Genomic DNA, 13,913 nt, shown 5'->3' on the forward strand with positions numbered 1-13,913 from the left:
TCCCCATGCAACGATGCCACCCGATTAGACCAAGAGCTGAAGGCTGAAGGTCGATTTTCGGGTACAAGATGCATTCTAATCTTGCCGCAAATGGCACTGTTACTTAGTTGACAACTTTTTATTTTCTATATCTATTGGTGCAAGTTGCGGCTAGTTAATAAAAAAGAACAACTCTTCACCGACCGAAATATTTCGGATCTCCACGAATCATAAGGTTCCTCAATTCTGGTGAGAGTGGCGGCTGGTTAAAATTTTGACCACCCTTCGGCCTCAGCTCAGCTCTTGGTCTATAAAACTTTCAAGCTCTCAACTCAGAAAATAAGCAGAATTTAGCTATACCTATATAGTTTAGCAGAGGTGCAAATGAAGCTTGGCGTCATTTGATTATAAACTGCACACAAGATGTCTGGACCAATGGTGCTGTGTCAATTGTGGATGGGTGGGGTGAGAAAATTTTTTGTTTTTTCATTATTTATAACATAACTAAAAATTGTAACTATGGATAGCTGAAAGTTTTATGTCAGATTCGGGGAAGAATGTATGTCATATCATACCAAGCTAACCTCAAATTGTAAACAGTTTTGGCAAATGTGTTTCAATGGTTAATAATTACTTGGTATGATTGCCAGTGAACAAGTTGTTATATTTACACTTTCAGCTTGAGCCATACATGACCGAAAGCTTTATAATGAGTGCATTTCATAAAATGGGCGAACAGCCACAAACAGTTAAAGTTATGAGAAATCGTTATACCGGTGAACCTGCTGGTTATTGTTTTGTTCACTTTCCAACTGACGAAATGGCGTTAGATGCTATGCATAAATTAAATGGAAAAGTCATTCCAGGATCTAGTCCAGTAAGTTTTTTTTCATCACGTACAGAAAAGAGTTCTTTGTTTATACTTTTGCACCCTTTGCTGTTGAATAGTTATTGCTTGTTTCATTATATTAGCAAATAATGGTCAGGCGAGAGTACTGTATCTTGAATACCACTTATGAATGATGGATCATTGGGTCCCATCCCTTTCCATGAGGTACATGGGATATCGTACTCATGCCAATGGTCATTTACAGATAATGATAATTGATTCATCTAGTAATCTTACTGTTTTTTTCTTATTTACAGGGAGTCAGGTTTAGACTGAATCACGCCAGTACCACAGGCAAGCCATCGATCGAGAGGGAGTACAGCATCTGGGTAGGCGATCTTTCAACAGATGTCGATGATTATTCCCTCTACAGGACGTTTGCTGCCAAGTACAATTCTATCAGGACAGCTAAAGTAATACTAGATAGTTCTGGTTTTAGTAAAGGTTACGGTTTTGTTAGATTTGCCAATGAAGAAGAACAAAAAGACAGTTTGAGCACAATGAGTGGATATATAGGACTTGGGACTAGATCGCTGAAAATCTGTAATGCCGTTCCAAGGCCGTGGAGTAAAATGTCAGAGTAAGCTATGTTATAAACTTTATAAATTAAAATATTTAAAATGCTTATTTGATTTGACCAACTTAATGCATTTTTTTTCTTTTTCTTGTAGTATATCTAGTATCAGCACAAACAATACAACATTTTGCACTTGATATTTTCACTTAAAATATTTTACGTGCTTAAGGTTTAAGATGTTAATTGAATTGAATTTTTACATTGAAACACAACTTTTGCAGCTCAAGTTCGGGTCCATCGGATTATTCTTCAGGCATATCTTCAGATTATAATTACTATGATACGTCCTCTTACTGGAGCAGTTATAGTGCCTGGCAGCATGGTTGTTATGAAAGTGAACCAACATCAGACTCGTACAGCAATTATGTGTCAGATCGTAAGCCTGAAGAAGATGAACTCGAACTTATCGGTAAGTACCGAACATTTATTATTAAACTGTACAATTCATTTTTTAGCGACAATAATATTTGCAAATCGTCGTTTCATCCTTATGCAATATAGTACGTTTATAATGTTATTAAATAAAAATAAGACGAATTATTATAGAATGGCGCTGTTGAACATTGTGTGATTCATATTAAAAGTGCGTGAGAACCTCAAATTATCAAACATGAATTCAGCTTATTTTTTCATTGACTCCCGATTATAAATTAATGAATAATTACTCAAAAAAAATGTGTAATCGTATGTTTGATTAAAAATGTTTCAGAGCACTCAATTCCAGTTGACGTTGACAAGTTAAACAGAGAAATCATTGAACAGGATTATAATTTGTGGGATGCTTTAGAAAGTTCCAAGTGGATTCCCTGCGACACTTTAGAATTATGCTACTAATATTGGGATATCATGTAAATGTCAGGATATTCAAAAAATGTATGCTGATAACTTGAAAAGAGAAAAGAAGAGAAGTATAAAGATCTAGAGACGAAATCAAAACAGCTTGTTCTTAAATGAAATGCTAGTCTGTATATTTCGTCTTTTTACTAAAAGCATAGTTTGCTGTTGTACAAAAAAATTTTATATGAATTTTACTACTTCATTTTTTATATACAATTCCCTGATTATAAACTTCCAGCTTTTTTTCCCCTATTACACTGTAGTATATATTTTTCGTCAGTTCATTAATATCCCTAATCTATGTGTTATCGGTCACGTAGTAAGAAGAAATAATACTGTAAAACCTTGATTTTCCTACTTATTAGTGAATACAAATTAAAATTGTAAGTATTAGGCTACGTTAAGTATATAATAAAGACATTGCTGATTTGTATAAAACAAATATTTTATTTTTCTCATTTTCACGACATTATTTCGTTATTTGCAGCAAAATCATAAATAATGGATAATAAGTATAATAGTCTATGAAGTTTCAGTGGAATGCAAATTTGCAAATATACATCCTGGAAGTTATAAAAAATTGATGGAGTCTTTGGCTAAGATTATTCAAAGCCCATCAGGTTATTGTAAAGAACACAGCTTCTTTGTACATATATCGATAATTTGTTTCAAATAAATCTATAGTTTAAGGCTTCTACCTAATCATCAGAGTAGCAATGAAAAATTTTCCTAACAAAATTAATCGTTACTACCAATAATTAATCAATGAGTTTGATAACAGTAGAATCCTAAGCATTACAAATTTAAAATACGAACCAAAGAACACTGGTAATCAATAATCATTTAAAGTTGATTTGGTTTATTTAGTTCATTATAATACCACTTTATTTATATAAAAAAATATATGCGATTATTGTAACGACACATTTGTTAAAAAAATTTTTTTTCTCCTTTGACATAATTTAATTCAAGTTGCACTTTTACATTTAATATTAATATTAAAAATTCTTCGGCTTGAACTAAGCGAGATAGCTGTAAAAGTGTTTATCTTTTGTTATGGCAGGTATAACACTGTCAATAGCCTTATTAAAAAACAATCTGCATATGCCGGTTGAGACAACTAAGCGTTTAATAACTTGTGGCATTCTACTTAACGGTAAAATTCGAAGATTTTTTTTCCAATAACTTATGCACGAGAAGGCTCTATTATTATTACCTCGATTTAAAAAAGACATAGTCGAGGTAAAGAAACGAGATTAAAAAAAAAAAAAAAAAAAAATAGTGACTTCTGTACAGAGCTTTTTTTACGAGCTCACGGCACGTATGAATCATTTTAGTCTACATGATCTTGGAATATAAGTTTTACGTATCCTGGTGATCCTTCCAATGGTGTTGCGCAGAATGGACAAATGGCAATGTAGCCGTTTGTGCCGTGTGGAATTGCTACTTTTTCCCAATATCTGTAACAACAAAATTGAAGAGTAAAGTTAACAAGTTATTTTTCGATCCGAATAACATAATTTCACTATCTTGGTTTCAACGTACTTTACAGTTTTCTCGGTCGCCATGTGTCCACACGGACTGAACGCATAAGTCGGCGGGCCGCTGTCAACGTAAAACGCTGGTTCGATTCCCATGCAGAGTTTGACGATTGGGCCAGCGACGAAACACATTGGGCATTTGCGCGTGGCTTTGTCCTTTTCCTGACCCCAATCATGATGGCCCTGTACGTGGCCACATTTAAGGTAAACGTAAGGCTGTTGCTGAGCGGACTCCGAGGCAGCCCTCCGCGGTATCACTAGAGTGTTTAAACCAACGGGGCACTGCGGTCGCCCTGCGTTTATGGCATCCACCAGTTCTTCCAAGTCGTGCTTAGTCTGAATAATTATTATTATTTTGTAAGTTACAACGGATGGAAAATATCATACAATGTACAGAGTAACAAAGTTATTTTTTACGCGCAAATACACACCGGTGATTTTGCAAGGCCCTCAGCCGACCTCCACAAAAGAGTTGCACCGCATAAATCAATGAGAGTACCGTCTTTCAGGATATTGTCCTCATCCTCGACAACATGGCCCTTCTGCTGTGCGCTTCTACTTTCGCGCAATGAGAAGACACCTCCACCTACGCTGACCTCTCGCCAGTAGCCACACTCAGCCTCGCCTCCACAGAATTGCCCTCGCGGGTGCATGATCAGTACGCCGTTGGTCGTTAGTCCATCTATCTCTCGACTCTCCTGCCACTTTGTGGCTTTTTCCTGTAAGCACATCAAGAACAAACACGCGTCAAGTGCTATTGACATTTCACGCCGGTGAGATGATTTTTAAATTAAGTTAATTCCCTTGGCAATATAGAAAATTATTATTGCTAGGACGTCAACCGTTGCGAACTTTGAAGGAATGTAATCTTACCCCCAGGAAAATATTTCTGGAGCTGTCGAAACCAGCTGCGTAGATTCTGGCAACTTTGGGTTCGCTGCGATCCGCGATAATTCTACACGCAAACCTGCTGATGGTACTCTGAGCAACTCTTCCTTCGTTCGAAGCAACTACCTCGCCACCGGGAGTAGTGTCCATCACAACGAAGTCTATTGGCTGCTCGGAAGATCGTCCGACCTGCTCATTCAGAAAATACATTCAATTTGAGTATGAAAAACTCGAAAAAAATTGTTTACTGCGTATAAATACAGTGCTGTAAAAAAAAAAAAAAAAAAAATTCTTACCTGAAACATGTCTGTTTCGTCATCCTCTGTGTACTCCACAATCACAGCTTGCGTTCTCGATAACGTGTAGCTAATCGAATGTTGCTTCGTGTTTAAAATGGCTTGAGAGCAGTGGGGTGTTTTCACGACATAATGCCTACTACGTTTTACTCCGTTGGGTTTGTCCCGCAGTGTCAACACAAATTTACTTCGTCTTCGTCCGCGATCACCATTTGGAAGATGTCCATTGCAACTATGAAACAGTTAGTGTTTTTTCTTTTTTTTATTCCTATTGGAAAGTGCATTGCCAATAGCAAATGTAAGTTATTTGTGCACTCACAGTTACTTATAAGAGGATAGAAAGACTATTGAAAATAATCAAGATGAAACGTTGAGAGACGGAAAAAAACATGCATTGTTTATCACTCCTCATTTTAATTTTACTATGCTCTCAAGATATTAAATTATTTAAAGTACTGATTCAACAAATTAGGTAATTAGGACAATTAAGAATCGGGTCTTATATTAAATGAGTAACTGTCTAGCTATTTCACTGCAGGAGTACGGTACTCTATATACATATTTCATGCTATTTTAGGTAATCGTTTTACTGCACTTCAAATTGGATTTGCGATCCTATTATCAGCCAGTTAGGTATTTTATCTTTGCTAGGTAAATTTTCTTTGAGAAGCCATTGACCACAAGCAGAAAAAAGTAGGTGTTGATTTATGTAATTGGGCATGGATATCAAGATTTGTTTCAAATGTTGATTAGGGAAAACGTTTGAAGCATTTTATTGAAATGAATGTTTTTTTTCTCAAGCCCACAATTTAATTTGGAATAAAATGATTTTTTTTTTTTTTTTTTTTTAAACAAAATCTAAGAGTAAACTCATGAAAAATTGATAAATTTTTTTACCAAGTGAATTTCTAAATGGATACATGCAACCTTAGACTTTTATTTAATTCATTCAAGATAAACGTTTCATTATTTTAAAGGACTAACAATACCAAGGTAATATTGTGGAAGCTTTTTACATAAACATAAATCAAAATAATAATAATAATAATAGTACTGATAACAATTTCTAAAGATTATCTCTTTATTTTTCCCAGATAAGAAACCATTGACCTTTTTTGCTTCAATGACAATACAGAAGTTATGACAATCTTTGCATACAAACGGAAAAGAGACAGTGCAATATATACTAAAGTTTGCAAATTTCTTACCCAAGTAGGACTAATTCCCCATATTTGGGCTTATCATGGTGATGGCTCTGTTGACCATGAAGAGGATGAACATGGCTGTGGCTGTGAGTGTGTTTGTTATTTGGACCATGTGGTTGGCCAACAGCCTCACCCTCTTCTACAAGAAGTGGGCTTTCACTGCTGCCACCATCTGACCTAAAGTTTTGAAGAAGAAAAAAAAAAACATTTTTAAATCTTTTACTGTTATTACGAGTAGCTGCGTAAGAATTTACGAAAGTTAAAAAAATGAAAATAACAAAGTATAGTTTTAACGTAAAAAAAAAAAAAAAAAAATTTTGTAAACAAATCCCTCTTGTTTGAGTAAAAGAGTGATTTCGTCACTATTGAACAGAAGATAGTAAGTACTTCGTTCCAATAACAAAATTATCGCCGACACTTTTATCAAAGTATATACTTATGTTTAACGGCGCACTTCGCATTTGAGATATAAGGTATGTATTCACGTTGGATACATACATTTTTTTTTTAATTCGTAAAATTCTCGCTGTCAATAGCCAAGCTGAAATAAACCGACCTTTCTTGTCACCGTAGACAGAGTCATTCAGTCATGCACTAGTAAGTACTGTGAATGATGTTATTACCCTCATAAAAAAGTTTACAGTTAACGGGTTCAGTGGCAGCGAGTTTACAAGTACGACTTTCTTTTTTTACAAAATTTATACTGCAATAAAATTTCCTTTAGGCTCTAGATACTTTTGTGTGCATGTATAATTATTATTTGAAGAAAACTAGGCAAACCAAAGAAAAATACTTGTTTTTTAACACGCTTTTTTCATATGAAGATTGCTCAAATATATATATGTTCATGTTATAATCAAAAATGGAAAAAAAAGAAAAATTCAAGAAATACACATTATTTATTTACTTTGATATTTATAGATAGTGTTTACTACAATAACTCATAATACCTCACGTGAGTATGACAACCAAAAAGTAACTTTATTAATAATTACGTTACTGTACGCTGAACCAATCAAGACTAAGAAAAACAAAAAACTTTCCAAGCCCACGTAGCCGTAAATAAACCATAGTATATACATCGACCTCGGTGATAAAAAAAAAAAATAAAAAAAAATTGTTAGCCTTTAGGTCTTGCATTTTTTATGTCGCCTGGTAACTAATCACCGCCCGCATGTATAGACACGAAAAAAAGCATACTATCTCCTGCAATACAAAAAAAGTTCAGTACTAAATACAAGTATAAGAAACGTCCATATATATAGAGAGAGAGAGAATTGAGATGAAGAAAAATTAAAAAAACATGAGGAACGTACACAGTAACGGTCATAAGATAAAGAGACGAGGAATAAAAAAATAAAATAAAATTTTGGAGCAGCGCTTGAAAAATGAACATAAGAATGGACGAAGAACATCGGCAGAGCAGAGCAAAGCGAAAGACGAGAGAGAAGTAGAGAACACAAAGAGAGAAAGAGAGGGAGAGAGAGTACTCAAGTGTAAGTACTCGAGAGAGAGAGGGAGAGGAGAAGCCTCACAAAAGCGAACGAAAAAACTAGGGATAGTAGAGGAAAAAGCAGGAGTCAGGTACAAGTTCAATAATACACATAAAAGAAGCAGCAGCAACCAGGAGGATAAGGATAAAGAGAAAGGGTCAATAATACTTGTAAGAAGGTAAAAAGGGCAGTAAATAAAAAAAAACAAAAAAAAAACAAAAAAAAAAACGAAGGCTGCTGCAGAAGGGCCGAAACGAGTGCGTTATACATTGCAGACAGCGGCGAAACGAAGGAGCAAAACAGACGACTTGAAAAGAGCTCCATCCTCGCAAATATGATCAAAATATAATGAAATCCCATGTTTATATGATTGTTGGATGTATGAAGTGAAAACAACAAAACAATGGGTATTAGACTTAAACTCTCACCGGATGACCATTGCGGGCTCCGTGTTAGAGCCAATTTTAATGCTACTACCACCGCTACTAGCTGCAGCTGCTGCAATGCTGCGTCGATCGGCGCACTGCTGCTGCTGCTGCTGCTCCGTGGGAGCCACTTTGATCGACGTCGTCGCTCGCTCGTTCGCCGGCGCCCCGAGACGGCGTCGACACACTTCCTCGAGAAGAGACACTACTACCAACGATCACCACCAGCTTTGAGAGCAACAACAAACACAAGAACCTAATATTCGTCGATGAGACTCTCTTGTTTTTTTCCGCAGTTATTGGAACGAATCAACCGAACTTTTGCACTTTATTTTATCTCTTTGTTACAATCTAATTGCTGGCACAGCTGTACACGACAAGTAGAGACAAGTTGAAACTTAAATATCTTTCTTATCTTTCTTTCTGAGTAATGCTTGCGCTACCTAGTTACCATTTACTTGAAACACACACATCCACGTAAGCCCGACCCTGCACGACGACGTCGTCATCGTCGTTGTTACCACCGTCATCGATGCCTTGGCTTGGCACTGGGGCAGTCTTCTTCCTCTCTTCTTATTGTATAGGTACTTGTACGCACTAGCTACTACGATCACTCTTATTCCCTCATAAGTACGGCCGATGAGGACTTTGTCGCGACGGCGGCGTCCTAACCGAAGCAGCACCAACAACGTACAGCTCCTCCTCCATTATTCTGATTATTACAACTGCAGGCCCCCCTTGGCCGCTGAAGAAGATATATTTTCCGTGCACTTCTCTTCTCCCCGCGACGACCCCACGACTGGCTGCGTATATCCGTCGCAGCAAAGATATGTTTCGTTTCTCTCTCTCTCTTCTCTTCTCTTCCTCTTTCTATTTAAGAGTCTTTAGTGCGCACTGTCGCGTCCTCCTTTGCTCAACTAATACTTTGTAATACTTATTATGTATATTATTTAAGCCTGTAATGACCCGCAAATGATGCAAAATCCACTCCCTACACTACTTCACTTACACACAATGCTAATAATGAGTATCTCGCGTAAGTAAGTATATATAAAATCAAAAGCTCCGAGCTCCAAAATCAAAACTCCGAAACGTGCAATGTATATACTTACACACACACACACCTATAGATGACGATTACATCTATATAGTTAGAACGGCGGGGGTGGATTAGGTGCAGGGTAACAGAAATACATGTTGCCGTACGTGCAGGGGGTAGACGAGACACGATATTCTCCTGTTTTCGCCTGTTTCAGTCAGCCTCTTATGATTATTACAACATACTGTAGGTTTTTGTACGTCTCTATATTCTCTTTTTTTTTTTTTGTAATTCTCTGTTCGGGTTTTTTTTCTTGTTTGAATACAGGATAAAAAAAAGTACAGAACGAATTGTGACATGCAGACAATGCAGTGTCTGTAAGTACAAGTACTGAGCGCACACGAGTTCAACTACATTTTTGAGTAGCAAGTCGACGTAGGTTGTACTAAGTACTCGTACATACAGGTATAAAAAAAGTGGTCGTGGGTTGTGGTGTAAGAGAGTGAAGAGAGAGGTGAGAAAGAATAAGTACCATAAAAACCTTGACATCGCGTGAGAAACGCGCCAGGCGTCGTTCGCGTCGTTGTTATTTATTTGCACGTTACGCGCGGGATATTACAAACGCGCGATTTTGAAATATCACAAGTAAGCTGATCCTGATAAGTTTTTTGTGAGCTACGTTCTGTGAAGTTGCAAAGCGTACGTACATGTACATATTATATGATGTATCCGTGTCGTAGGAAATTTTGTTTAAAGTTTGCACACAAATATAGTCAAAGAATCCTTTCATCGTGCTCATTATGGCTTATGGTATAGCCAGCTCCAAAATTTACATGAGCAAAAGTGTGCTAATTGATGAGTAACTTGAAACGCTGCAGTTGTTCAATGGGTTTTAAATTTGCATACATCACTAGTTTTTTTTTTTCCTTCGGTTTTTATATTTACAAAATGTTACAATGCAAAAACTTACAACTTTCCTCTCCCTTTCTTTTATTATAAAATATAATTTCTTACAAACTATAATTTTATGAATGATTCTGTGGAAGTCGATTGATTTGCTGCAAATGTGCATGAACACCCACCATTGTTAATTTTTTTTTTTTTCCGTTTGTTTTTGTGCCTTGTACCATTGCCACTTTTCATAATTGACTTTATTTACACACTCACACTTTTAAAACTGACAGGTTTCAATTTGTCCTCTTGGTTTGCCATGCAGTCAAGAGATTGTATGAAAAGTACATTGTAAAACCATGAACTTGAGATGCCGCGAGGATGAATCCGTACCACAACACTCCATATGGCATTTCCTGCAATAAAAAAAAAAAAAAAAAAAAAAAAAAAAAAAAAAAAAAAAAATGATGGTCCATGAAACAGAAGGAAGGTAATTGTAATTTTTATTAGACAATAAATTATTTATGAAAACCTCACCTGCCACATTTCAATGCTTTCCGTCTCACCAGTCGTTAGGTACTGATAAACATCTTTGAAGTAATAAACAAAAGCATAAAATATAGGTCCAACTCCGAGCAGTAGAATGCCAATCATGTACTGTTGCATGGTCTTGGTTTTGTTTTTCCTAATTGCCGACAGACCAAGGAATGATAGAAACAAACTTAAGCACCAAATGTACTCCCACCACAGGGGCTGGAGGTAAGGAAGACAAAAAAAAAGAAAACAATAGTTGTAAATTAAAATTAGAATCAACTGCAGCTGCTATTAGTAGTTTATTAGAGTAGTGGCAGAAGAGTGGCAGCAGGTCCTCCTTCTATCTGGCTCACTCTTTCTCTCACCACAATAAAACAACAATGTATTGTCACTCTACCAATGATTTGCTTTTACCTACCTGTGGCACTTGGAGCTCCTCTATTTCTAAAACGAATATATTCAAGCGGTCTAAAATATCGGCAGACAATTTAGCCAGCATGACGAAGAAGAGTAAGTAGTGAAAAAATATACAGTATTTCAGTCTTGACTTGTTCATTGCACTGAAAGAAAAGGAAAATCATTGTCAGAAACAATTCGCATTGTCCAAAAAAAATTGTATGAAAAATAAAAAAATAAAAGTAATAGCACAACGAATAAACAATTGACAAAAATTATATTTGTCGAACAGCGGGGGTGCATATTGTAATCATCAGCAGACGATACAAGTATTAAGAGAGCCAGCTGGTGTGTGCGAGAGAGCATCTCGTGCACTCTCTTTTTGCACCTGCACACTTTGTCATTAGATGTAACATGACGCGGCTGATTTAACAACCACGTTTTACAGATTGGGGCACTATTTTTTTTTTTCCCATCATATATACTTATTGAGAATATAATAAAGAGGCCCACCTAATCTGATAATGCGTGGCAACCCTCTGTCTGTGCTCGAAGTCGGTGCCGTCTGTACCGAGTACCCATTGCTGGTTGCCCCTCGTAGCCATTGTATATAATATAAGCTGGGCGTGCGGTTACCTCTCCTGTCACTCGAAATAAACAAATAAATAAAACGAAGAGAGGGAAAAAAAAAAAAAAAAAAAAAAAAATGAAACACCTAACCGAACAAACGCGACAGACGGGCGGGCGGCGGGGGAGGTATGTGTGTCGCGGTAACACGTCCGATGCAGTACGCCCTCGGGGGCGTACGGATGCCTGCGCGCACTCGATGTCAGATGAAAATAAGATTTTCGCCGAGGCTTTCGAAAGAAAAAGGAAATCCAAGGTAACGCTGCATATCCCACACTCCCGGCTGAGATTCTCGGGCTGCTACTGCAGCCTCTGGCTTAAGCTCATCGTGGCCTGCTGTATATGCACGGTCCCCCCGCGGCCGTCCGCCCGTCTGCTCGGTAGGGTATATCTCTCATGTATACACACTTCTTCCAATACTTACGCTTTTGCTCTTTTGGCTACTATTTTTAAACGCGTGGCATAAGACAAGTCAGGCGCGCGGCCGGATCTTCTGTTACCTCTCTTCTGTCTTGTCTCCTCTCGAATCGAGCTCTCTCGGGGCATGCATCATCAACCGGCCACGGAGCACGTCGTTGTTTCTCGTCATATAGATGAGTACTCAAACAATATAAAGTTGCATCGTGGTGATCATCCACATGGAGAAAGGGCTTGAATGAATAATGAAAAACCCCATTGTTTACAAAAAACACTTTTTGGCGTGCATTGTACATCTGTAGATATATATGTTGTATGTTTACATCCTGAGAGAAAAAAATACTTGAGGAGCAGACGGCATTTTTTAAAAACACCCCGGCCCGCGCGCGTTTGCAGCGGTATAGCTTTTGTCGGCTGCTCGGTAGACGTCACTGTCGACGATCGAATCATTCGAAGCTCCATTACAAAATGTAGTTCCCAGTCTAAGCTCTTTCGCCTAGTCTTGGGAAAATTTCGCACGCACCTGCGAGAGAGAGAGAGAAAGATATATAATTTCTTTAAGTTCGATCGACATTCTGCTCCTTCGCAGGAGAGTAAATTGATCAAATTTTTTTTGTTACTTACGAAACGTGAAAATGCTCGGCCAAATTGTTCGACCCCTCGCTCGACGTGCTTTCCAGAGAGGTAATTTATTTCCCCGTGTTCGTGACGAGTTATATAATTCAATGTTTTTCCTGCCCACCCACAGCTTCTGCAACCTATAAGTACCTACAACGCTGTTCCTTGTACCGCTTTATCCAACAATTAAGACAAATGTCTTTGACAAGTTGTCTTCATGATCACGTGATGTTATTTTTATTTAATTTGTATTGATTATTACTGTGTTTGTAGTGAACGATTTTACAAATCAGTTGTAAGTGTCAGCTTGTTTTTGCGTCGATGACACTCATGTTCATAATACTTAGCTCTCACTCGTTTTGTATGAATACTTTGTAGAAAAATCTTTTCTTTTTGCGGATATTTTAGTGGGAATGCAGGTACGCAACGATTCTCATGGCCATTCCAATTTCAAATACCCAACTCTTGACGAATGTTGTGTTCCGGAGGGGTCATGGCAAGAGAACTTCAACAGAATGCAGAAAAAGTACAATACTGTATTGGCTGTTGGTCTTGTGAGCTTGACTGCCACTATCACCATTGTAAATATATATATTTTTCTTTCATCCCTTTACAAATAATCAATTAGAACTGAAAGATAAACAATAATATTTTTGTATTGTTTTTGTAGATTCTCCAGAATGAATTGATCTACTTCAACTATGTTCCACCCAGAGTATTGGATGTTTCGGATTTCAGAATTGAGAAATAAATAACAATATTAATAGCCACAATTTTATAGTTCATGTACGTAACAAGATGTAATAACATGAAAATGAAATCTTGTAAATAAATGTTACATCTTATAAATAAGTTTAAAAGATCCGGCTTCATTATGTACTTTATTTATTGGAATAAAGTCGCTTGTATCATAAATAAGTATTAAAAAATTATATAAATATCATATCTTATTATTTTGAAATAATGTACTTTCGTGTTATTCATGCATTTATTTTTTAAGTGTTTATACACACTTAACTATATTCTAATCAAGTTAAATGAAATTCAAATATCAATTGCAAATCATTCAATCTTGCATTGATCATTTATTATGCATTATTTGCAGCATTGCTGGAATCGGCGTTGTCAAACATGTATCACTAGAGAGATTGTTTGATTGTTATACTCGAACTTTCGGAAAATGTGCGCCTTGGTTCGACGGCTGGCCGCGGCGGGTCGCCCCGATCAGTGGAAAAAAGTTGTCTCACGCAAAATCTCTAAC

General features: G+C 36.9%; 4 protein-coding genes across 6 annotated transcripts; 2 read left to right on the plus strand and 2 right to left on the minus strand.

Moving 5' to 3' along the window:
* The first annotated feature begins 12 nt into the window (after positions 1-12).
* On the plus strand, positions 13-2,724 carry Secp43 (tRNA Selenocysteine associated protein). The gene is made up of 5 exons (XM_014363150.2): positions 13-444; positions 659-856; positions 1,126-1,448; positions 1,667-1,854; positions 2,155-2,724. Exons 1-5 carry the CDS (start codon positions 403-405, stop codon positions 2,277-2,279), a joined length of 876 nt encoding a protein of 291 aa, XP_014218636.1. The 5' UTR covers positions 13-402; the 3' UTR covers positions 2,280-2,724.
* Positions 2,718-9,187, minus strand: Pli (E3 ubiquitin-protein ligase pellino). Its single transcript, XM_089591038.1, has 7 exons — positions 8,134-9,187; positions 6,216-6,389; positions 5,008-5,239; positions 4,697-4,900; positions 4,255-4,542; positions 3,828-4,159; positions 2,718-3,742 (listed from the first exon to the last, which is right to left on the minus strand). The coding sequence occupies exons 1-7, from the start codon at positions 8,142-8,144 to the stop codon at positions 3,616-3,618; spliced, it is 1,368 nt and encodes a 455-aa protein (XP_089447164.1). The 5' UTR covers positions 8,145-9,187; the 3' UTR covers positions 2,718-3,615.
* A 965-nt stretch (positions 9,188-10,152) lies between these two features.
* Positions 10,153-12,152, minus strand: jagn (jagunal). 3 transcript variants are annotated; one of them, XM_014363002.2, is made up of 5 exons: positions 12,042-12,152; positions 11,504-11,631; positions 11,013-11,154; positions 10,598-10,813; positions 10,153-10,476 (listed from the first exon to the last, which is right to left on the minus strand). In XM_014363002.2, exons 2-5 carry the CDS (start codon positions 11,593-11,595, stop codon positions 10,357-10,359), a joined length of 570 nt encoding a protein of 189 aa, XP_014218488.1. In that variant the 5' UTR covers positions 11,596-11,631; positions 12,042-12,152; the 3' UTR covers positions 10,153-10,356. The 3 variants fall into 3 exon arrangements, with proteins under 3 accessions (XP_014218488.1, XP_014218487.1, XP_014218486.1); XM_014363001.2 differs by lacking the exon at positions 12,042-12,152 and adding an exon at positions 11,711-11,982; XM_014363000.2 differs by lacking the exon at positions 12,042-12,152 and having other exon boundaries at positions 11,504-11,691.
* Positions 12,153-12,579: 427 nt separating this feature from the next.
* Positions 12,580-13,512, plus strand: COX7B (Cytochrome c oxidase subunit 7B). The gene is made up of 3 exons (XM_014363011.3): positions 12,580-12,718; positions 13,061-13,233; positions 13,323-13,512. Exons 1-3 carry the CDS (start codon positions 12,670-12,672, stop codon positions 13,401-13,403), a joined length of 303 nt encoding a protein of 100 aa, XP_014218497.2. The 5' UTR covers positions 12,580-12,669; the 3' UTR covers positions 13,404-13,512.
* Positions 13,513-13,913: the final 401 nt, after the last annotated feature.

Source organism: Copidosoma floridanum, unplaced genomic scaffold (assembly GCF_036245765.1).
Source record: "Copidosoma floridanum isolate Cflo_tuat_1 unplaced genomic scaffold, Cflo_Japanese_pri ptg000013l, whole genome shotgun sequence".
NCBI classification, from domain to species: Eukaryota; Metazoa; Arthropoda; class Insecta; order Hymenoptera; family Encyrtidae; genus Copidosoma; species Copidosoma floridanum.

Coding starts and splice junctions, on each gene's coding strand:
- Secp43 (XM_014363150.2), top strand. CDS start 403: ATGTCTGGACCAATGGTGCTGTGTCAATTGTGGATGGGTGGG. Junction 445..658: donor GTCAATTGTGGATGGGTGGG/GTGAGAAAATTT, acceptor TTACACTTTCAG/CTTGAGCCATACATGACCGA. Junction 1,855..2,154: donor AGATGAACTCGAACTTATCG/GTAAGTACCGAA, acceptor AAAATGTTTCAG/AGCACTCAATTCCAGTTGAC.
- Pli (XM_089591038.1), bottom strand. Junction 4,543..4,696: donor CCAGAAATATTTTCCTGGGG/GTAAGATTACAT, acceptor ATGTGCTTACAG/GAAAAAGCCACAAAGTGGCA. Junction 3,743..3,827: donor GCGACCGAGAAAACTGTAAA/GTACGTTGAAAC, acceptor TTGTTGTTACAG/ATATTGGGAAAAAGTAGCAA.
- jagn (XM_014363002.2), bottom strand. CDS start 11,595: ATGGCTACGAGGGGCAACCAGCAATGGGTACTCGGTACAGACGGCACC. Junction 11,155..11,503: donor GCCACGCATTATCAGATTAG/GTGGGCCTCTTT, acceptor CTTTTCTTTCAG/TGCAATGAACAAGTCAAGAC. Junction 10,477..10,597: donor AAAGCATTGAAATGTGGCAG/GTGAGGTTTTCA, acceptor TTTTTATTGCAG/GAAATGCCATATGGAGTGTT.
- COX7B (XM_014363011.3), top strand. CDS start 12,670: ATGCTCGGCCAAATTGTTCGACCCCTCGCTCGACGTGCTTTCCAGAGA. Junction 12,719..13,060: donor TCGACGTGCTTTCCAGAGAG/GTAATTTATTTC, acceptor CGGATATTTTAG/TGGGAATGCAGGTACGCAAC. Junction 13,234..13,322: donor TGACTGCCACTATCACCATT/GTAAATATATAT, acceptor TTGTTTTTGTAG/ATTCTCCAGAATGAATTGAT.